The 7,723-nt window shown below is 36.3% G+C and overlaps 2 protein-coding genes across 2 annotated transcripts; both read right to left on the bottom strand.

Moving 5' to 3' along the window:
* Nucleotides 1–1,457: 1,457 nt before the first annotated feature.
* LOC111370669 (premnaspirodiene oxygenase-like) lies at nucleotides 1,458–3,139 on the bottom strand. The gene is made up of 2 exons (XM_022992488.1): nucleotides 2,217–3,139; nucleotides 1,458–2,138 (listed from the first exon to the last, which is right to left on the bottom strand). Exons 1-2 carry the CDS (start codon nucleotides 3,117–3,119, stop codon nucleotides 1,521–1,523), a joined length of 1,521 nt encoding a protein of 506 aa, XP_022848256.1. The 5' UTR covers nucleotides 3,120–3,139; the 3' UTR covers nucleotides 1,458–1,520.
* Nucleotides 3,140–3,743: 604 nt separating this feature from the next.
* Nucleotides 3,744–7,086, bottom strand: LOC111370668 (premnaspirodiene oxygenase-like). Its single transcript, XM_022992487.1, has 3 exons — nucleotides 6,039–7,086; nucleotides 5,222–5,961; nucleotides 3,744–4,260 (listed from the first exon to the last, which is right to left on the bottom strand). Exons 1-2 carry the CDS (start codon nucleotides 6,975–6,977, stop codon nucleotides 5,329–5,331), a joined length of 1,572 nt encoding a protein of 523 aa, XP_022848255.1. The 5' UTR covers nucleotides 6,978–7,086; the 3' UTR covers nucleotides 3,744–4,260; nucleotides 5,222–5,328.
* Between the last annotated feature and the right edge of the window lie 637 nt (nucleotides 7,087–7,723).

Genomic DNA, 7,723 nt, shown 5'->3' on the forward strand with positions numbered 1-7,723 from the left:
AAGAAGAATATATGAAATGAATTCCATATACAAATGCTATTGGTTCTGTGATGTTTCTAATGGTGTGTACTAGACCTGACTTAGCTTTTGCTGTTAGTACACTTAACAGGTATATATCCAACTCGGGTCCTAAACATTGGGAGGCTCTGAAATGGTTGTTTAGATATTTGAAAGGAACATGCAATATTGGCTTACTATATAAGTTTAGTACTGAAGGAATAAAATTGAAAGGTTTTACTGATGCTAACTATGCTGGTGATAGAGATAATAGGAAATCTACATCCTCCTACATGTTTACTTTGTGTAATTCATGTGTTAGTTGGAAATCACAACTTCAACATGTTGTTGCATTATCTACTACTGAATCAGAATACATTGCTGCTACTGAAACCTTCAAAGAATCTTTGTGGTTTAAAGGCGTATTAAATGAACTTGGTGTTTTTAAGGACAATGTGAGCCAATCTGCTATTCACCTATGCAAAAATCCTGTTTTTCATGAACGTACTAAACATATAGATGTTAGATTGCATTTCATTAGAGATATGGTTTCTCAAGAACTGGTAAAACTTGAGAAAGTCCTTTCAGAATATAATCCTGCTGATATGGGAACTAAGGTGTTCCCATTGGTAAAGTTTAGAAGCTGCCTTGATCTTCTAAACATCGATACAAACTTGTAAGTCTCTTCCCTTAAGTTATTTGTTATCTTATCTGACTTGCAGGATGATTTGGCATCAAGGTGGAGATTGTTGGGCATGATTGGTAAGTGATGCCCAAACCCCCTAGGTTATGATGAAAAATCGAGGCCCGTTTTAACTTTATAGGCTATAAGCCCAGGATTGAAGAATTAAATCCACACCACAATTGAAGTAACCCAATTATGTTGGGTATTTAGAGATAATCAGCCCATTGGGTTAGATGCCCAATACCCAACTTGGAGGGAATTTGAAATTCACATGAAAGATGGATAAATATTATCGTTATCTTTGTCAAACCAATTTTATCTCATTTTTGTTGGATGAGCTCTATTTTTCAGTTTGGATATAATCTTGCAGTTTTTATTCGAATCTAATCTTGCAGACTCCTGTGAAATTCGTTCACTTCTATAAGCCTATAAATAGGAGACTTTTCCATTCCATTAAATACACCAAACCGAGAGCAAAAACAAGAGGAAGAAAAAAAACTTCCCTGCTTAGTGCAAACCAATCCTCTTTTGCCTTTTCTTTGTGAATCTGTCTGTGTGACTGATAATGGCCTTCAAATTGGAGATACTTTTGTGGTGTGGATCAAGTTTCTGAGCCGAAATATAAAGGGGAAAACCGTTCCTTAATTTTTCAGATTTTGGTCTTGATTTTCTTCATTTTACTTTGCAAATCCTTACACTAATCAATTGTTTTGATTAATTTGTAGGTGGGTTTGCTTCTCAAGACTTAGACAGGGTACAGAAAAGGCAAGTCAAATTTCTAGCAGAACAGCAACTTTATTTTAATGTCTACTCTGTCCATCGATAACAATAACATTGATTAACCAAGTGGAGTACGAGGAGTAGGAACCAGATACGATTTTGAAATCCTCCGAGTAGTGCTCCCAAGTATTTCAGTCATGTCGAGATCTTCAGGCTTCATTCCATCAGGAAGTTTCCAGTTGAAGCGGTAGAGTAGTTGAGCAAGAAGAAACTCGACACTGGCTAAACCAAATGATATGCCAGGGCATATCCTCCTTCCTCCACCGAAAGGGAGAAACTCAAAATTTGGTCCTATGAATTCAATCTCACTACCGGCAAATCTCTCTGGTTTAAAACTCTCAGCATCCTCCCAATATTCGGGATCCCTATTGATTGCAAATGCGTTCAAAATTACTCTTGTTTCGATAGGTATATCGTACCCATCAATTTCTCTATGCTCCCTGCACACTCTAGGAATTAGCAATGGAACAGGCGGATGCAACCGTAAAGTTTCTTTGATCACCATCTTCATATAACGCAGTCCCTCCAAGTCGGTCGCCCTTAATCTGTCTTTTCCTCTAAGAACTTGTCTCAGTTCAGCTTGCACGTTCTCCATCACTTTGGGGTGTCTCATCATTTCCGACACAGCGAATTCTACTGCTGTTGCAGAAGTATCTGTTCCAGCAGAGAACAACTCCTGTAAATAGAGTGGAAGAACATTTTAAATCACTTGCTCACACACCTGAATTTTGTAGATGAAGTGGAATTAACTTACCAGAAGAACAGCTTTTATACTGTTGATTGTGATTGGAAAATCGAGATCGCCACTTTCTTTGTGTCTTAACAGAGCATCAACTAGATCTTCGTCCTCCAGTCGACCATTGAACTTCTCTTTATTTGCCAGCCTTTCTTGATGTTCATCAACGATATCAGTCAAGACCCGATCACATTTGTAGTGCAGCTTCATCAATTTGGATTTCAACCCAGTAATGACTTGAAGGATTTTGATAGAAGGATACAAGTCAGCAACATCAAAACCTCCTGCAGTGGATGTTAAATCAGTTATCAGTGATATCACTTCCTCTTGGTTCTTGAATCTGTTTCCAAATATTGCTCTGCTGGCTACATTATTTGTGTATGAGATGATCTTCTGAGTCAAATCAATTGGTGAAAATAAGGACGACTGGATGGATAAGATGAGATTAGACGCCTCTTCCTCTCGAATTGAGCTAAATGATCGAACATTCTTGGCTGACAAAAGTTCCAAGGTACTGATTTTGCGCATCTGTCTCCAGTATCCACCATATGGAGCAAAGGCTATGTCTAAATAATTATATGTGACGATTTCAGGAGCCAGAAGTTTTGGCCTCGACGCAAAGGCAATATCATGAGTTTTCAATACCTCTTTGGCCACTTTAGGTGTTGATATGACAACAGCAGAAGTTTCACCAAGCTGGAAGTGCATAATAGGCCCGTATTTTCGTGCCATGTTTCTAAGCATATAATGTGGTGCCGAACCAGCCGATGCCAGGTGGTGCAGACTTCCAATGAGAGGCAACTTCCATGGACCAGGTGGCAATTTTATTCTTGTTCTTAAATTACTGAATAATTTGAGTAAAATGATTACGAAGGTGAAGGAGATGATGATGAGGGGAAGAGAGGGAAATTTGAGTTCCATTTTTGGTAGAGACAATTTTATCCTTGTTATCAGTTTGTGTATTTGTATCTGCAGTTGAGGTCAGTCTTTGGACATTAGCTAAAGTAAAGATTCGTCTTCATACAAAGGTATAGTTCCTCATATATTACTATACAGTTGGATATTATTAATCTATATTGATTTCAATAAGAGTAGGTGAACATTATTGCTTGCATGATTAAATAATAAGGTGATATCTCAAACAACTCAAAATCTGAATGGAAACATATATAATTTAGCAGAATAACAAGGAAATTCATTGAATTTCGTGAAGCACGACTTGATTAGATGTTAGCAAAGCGAAAATGATGATTTGTATTCAGTGACTATATTATATGTGTTGTAATGTTTTAGTTTGGTCGTCTGACATTTTTGTTGTAGTACACATACTAAAAAGATATTAGGTGAAATCTTGCTTAAGGTTACCTTCTATTTGCTTGTCTTGACATGCCATTGCCAATGGCATCTATATTAGAGAATAGAAATTAAAACCATGAAGGGCATGTTTGATATTACTTTGGAAAAGTCAAAAGCTGCTTTTGCACATATTTGAATACTTTGTTGGAAGTGTTTTGTGTGGTTAAAAGAGTTTTTAGAAGAATCCGATTTAAAGTATAATTGTTAGGAAGCTCTTCTATAAGAATCAGAAGAAATAATAAACATCCTATGAAGCAGTCTCAAATTCAAGGTTGTCTAGGGTCTAAACTATATATAAAGGTTGAACTCCAGCCTTGAGGGCCCCCACTGCCCCGTTCTTAGAGTTTTGTGAGGGAGGTAAATCGCGGGATGTGCCCCAACAGACTAGGAAACAACAGCTGCCTATACACTGCGCCTACAATGAGTCCAATTTCATGTCTCAGGAATCGAATCTCCACACTGCTGCTATCAACAACGCGTGAGATAACCTCACTCCTACCCTTTGCACCACTGGACTATGCTCGGGGGGCATATATAAACTTTTACTAAAGGAAAGATTCCCCTGGATGCAAGGTTTGCTATTTTAGAGAGTGAAAGAAAAATGGCTTCTTCATAAGTTATTTTATTATATAGAACATATGAAAATGAGGCTGGCAAGAAATTTGGTATATGTTAAAGAACAATTCTAGGATTTAGCTGCGTTGACCTGCAATAAGAGAAGATGAACATTATTATTATATATTCACATGCACCAAATTTTTTTAATTATATTCTCATTTTTAATCTTCAATAATTAGCCCATCTTAACATAAAAAAATGATGGTGTGAATATAATAACATTTAGAATAAGTGATATCTGTAACTACCAAAAAAAAATTTAAAAAAAAAATTAATGTAGACATATAATATAGCTGAATACGAAGAAATTCATAGTGAGAACGAATCTAGAGAGTAAATTATGCCCCTGTTTGGCCCCAGTTTTTTAATATTTATTTTCTTCACACTTATTTTTAACCATACATTTATGTATTAATCTATAACTTTTATCAACCTTTTATCACAATATTCAATCTATTTTAATAAAAATTTACCGAAAATCTGAATTTTAATCAAACCAAAATGAAAGGTCATGATAAAAAAATGATTTCTGTCACGATCTTTTTCATTTTGGCGTTATCTATTACTTATTTGGTCAATTTATCTGAAACATATATACTAATAATATTAAAACAGATAGAACTAGAAAATTTAGTAATCAATAAATCCATCTACTTGCACATAGTCTATCAGGTAAATATATTGAATCAAATAGATATTGAATCCTGAATTCATGGAAAAAGTTTTTCATTGTTAAAATTTACTTAATGGAAAACGGGCTAGATCTACATAGTTTTGAAAATTACTGAGGTGTTCGATTAAATTATTATAGTATTAAGTCCAGACTTTTCAAAATTTAAAAATTACTGAGGTTAAAAATGAGCAGATTAGTTAAAAATATCTTAGTCGGCTTGGCGAGCATGGCTGTGACCAACATGATGGACAACTTTCTGGTTCCGCATTGAGCAGTTTACTGCATACCTTGCTTCATTTTATCTCCTTATAATTTCTACGTAGTCCTCCATTTCAGTTTATTTAGGCCGGGGAATGTGTTAAACATAGGAACTTACAGCATATAAGACTTAGATTCATCAGTGTGATGCAAAGTTCAGGTTGTGGTAAGGTGCATCATAATTCTGGAAGTTCAAAATCTTAGTAACTTCTGCATCGTCCACCGCTAACAGTAGTAATATTTACTAAGTGGCGTACGAGGAGTAGGAACCAAATATAGCTTGCTTTTCCTTCGAATAGTTAGCCCAAGTATCTCGGTCATGTCTAGATCTCCAGGCTTCAACCCATCAGGAAGTTTCCAATTAAAGTGGTAAAGTAGTTGAGCAAGAAGAAGCTCAACATTGGCTAAACCAAATGATATGCCCGGACATATCCTTCTTCCTCCCCCGAAAGGGACATATTCGAAGTTTTTTCCTATGAATTCAATACCACTTTCTGCAAATCTCTCTGGTTCGAAACTCTCAGCATCATTCCAATATTCGGGATCTCTGTTGATTGAGAAGGCATTCAAAATTACTTTGGTTTCAGTGGGTATATTGTATCCATCAATTTCTTTGTGCTCCCTGCATACTCTAGGTAGTAACAAAGGAAGAGATGGATGGAGCCTTAGAGTTTCTTTGATCACCATCTTCAAATAGTCCAGTCCCTCCAAATCATTTGTCTGTATTCTATCCTTCCCTTTAAGAATTTGTCCTAGTTCAGCTTGCGCTTTTTCCAACACACTAGGGTGTCTCATCATTTCTGCCATAGCGAATTCTATTGTTGTTGCAGAAGTATCTGTTCCAGCAGAAAAAATGTCCTGTATAGGGAGTGAAGCAGCATTTTAAATCACAGCTGAATTGACATGGATCAATAAAAGAGTAGGAGTCGACTTACCAGGATGATAGCTTTCATACTGTTGATTGTGATAGGAAATTCGAGATCGCCTGTTTCTTTAAGTCTTAGGAGAACATCAATTAGATCTTCCTCACTCGATTGACCATTAAACTTTACTGTATTTGCCAATCTCTCTTTATGCTCCTCAATGATGCTGTTTAAGATCTGATCAATTTTGTAATGCAGCTTCATCAATTTGGATTTCAATCCGCTAATGTTTTGAAGGATTTTGATTGAAGGAAACAAGTCAGCAACATCAAAACCCCCAGCAGAGTCCGTTAACTCGATGGTCAACTGTATCAGTTCCTCGTGATTCTTGAATCTCTTTCCAAATGCTGATCTGCAAATAATATTGTTTGCGTATGAAAATACCTTTTGAGTCAAATCAATTGGTGAAAAAAAAGACGATGTGATGGATTCAACAAGATCAAAGGCCTCCTCCTCTCGAATAGAACTAAATGTACGAACATTCTTGAGGCTCAGGAGCTCCAAGGTGCAAATTTTCCGCATCTGTCTCCAGTATCCACCATGGGGAGCAAAAGCTATGTCTAAATAATTATATGCCATGATTTCTGGAGACAGAAATTTTGGCCTCGACGCAAAGGCGAGATCATGTGTTTTCAGCACCTCTTTGGCAGCTCTAGGCGTTGATATGATGACTGCAGAAATTTCACCAAGTTGTAAGTGCATAATAGGCCCATATTTTCCGGCCAAGTTTCTCAGGGCATGATGTGGTACTGAACCGGCTATTGCAAGCTGGTGCAAGTTTCCAATTAGAGGCAGCTTCACTGGACCTGGTGGCAACTTCATTCTCCTAAATCTTTGAAAATTACTGAATAATTTCAGCAGAAGGAATATGAAGGCGAAGGAGATGAAAATAAGGGGAAAAGAGGGAAATTTGAGTTCCATTTTGGAAGGATCAGTTTGATCCTTGTACATTCAGTTCTGGGTATTTGTAGCCAGAACTCGAGCCTTGAAAATCAGTGTTTAGTATTTAGACTTTTTGTGAAGTAAAGATCCCCTAGATACAAAAATTTGTACCTAACAGAGTGACAATGGCTGCTGCATTAAATTATTTCATCATTCACTGAAAATGCGGTCAACAGTTATTGCTTATACGAAATATAAGCTGACATGGATTTTAGATTATCTTGATTAATTAGTGTTTCACGAATTTTAACCTTCGATTAGAGTAGGTGAAAATGAGGTCAGGAAAATATAGTTTACCTGGATTTGAGGTTAACTTGATTAATTGAAATCAATTCTTTAAATCAGGTTTGTAGGTGGCAATAACTAATAGAATTTGATGGGAAATAATATTATTGACTTTGCTATATACAGTATTTTATGTTGATGTGCATGTTGAACTCGTCAATTTTTTTTTATCAAACTGTATTGTACTTTATTAACATTTTCCCTTCATTCTGGTAATCAGAAATCATGTCCATTTCTGATAATAAACAAAATCAGACGAGAATTTATCTTGTGCATTTGCCCCCCATGTTTAGGTTGTAAGTGCTAGAATGTAGAAAGAAACAGCCATGGCAGGACCTGTAATATCATTTCCATGGTTTGAGTAGTCTGTAATCTGTACAGCAGAAGAAAATATTTCGAACTTCTTCAATATTTCTTAATATCATTTCATAGGCAGCTGCATCCTCAAATTCTGCTAGAAATGACCAAAT

This window comes from Olea europaea, chromosome 21, assembly GCF_002742605.1.
Source record: "Olea europaea var. sylvestris chromosome 21, O_europaea_v1, whole genome shotgun sequence".
Lineage (NCBI taxonomy): Eukaryota > Viridiplantae > Streptophyta > Magnoliopsida > Lamiales > Oleaceae > Olea > Olea europaea.

Coding starts and splice junctions, on each gene's coding strand:
- LOC111370669 (XM_022992488.1), bottom strand. CDS start 3,119: ATGGAACTCAAATTTCCCTCTCTTCCCCTCATCATCATCTCCTTCACC. Junction 2,139..2,216: donor GTATAAAAGCTGTTCTTCTG/GTAAGTTAATTC, acceptor CTCTATTTACAG/GAGTTGTTCTCTGCTGGAAC.
- LOC111370668 (XM_022992487.1), bottom strand. CDS start 6,977: ATGTACAAGGATCAAACTGATCCTTCCAAAATGGAACTCAAATTTCCC. Junction 5,962..6,038: donor GTATGAAAGCTATCATCCTG/GTAAGTCGACTC, acceptor CTCCCTATACAG/GACATTTTTTCTGCTGGAAC.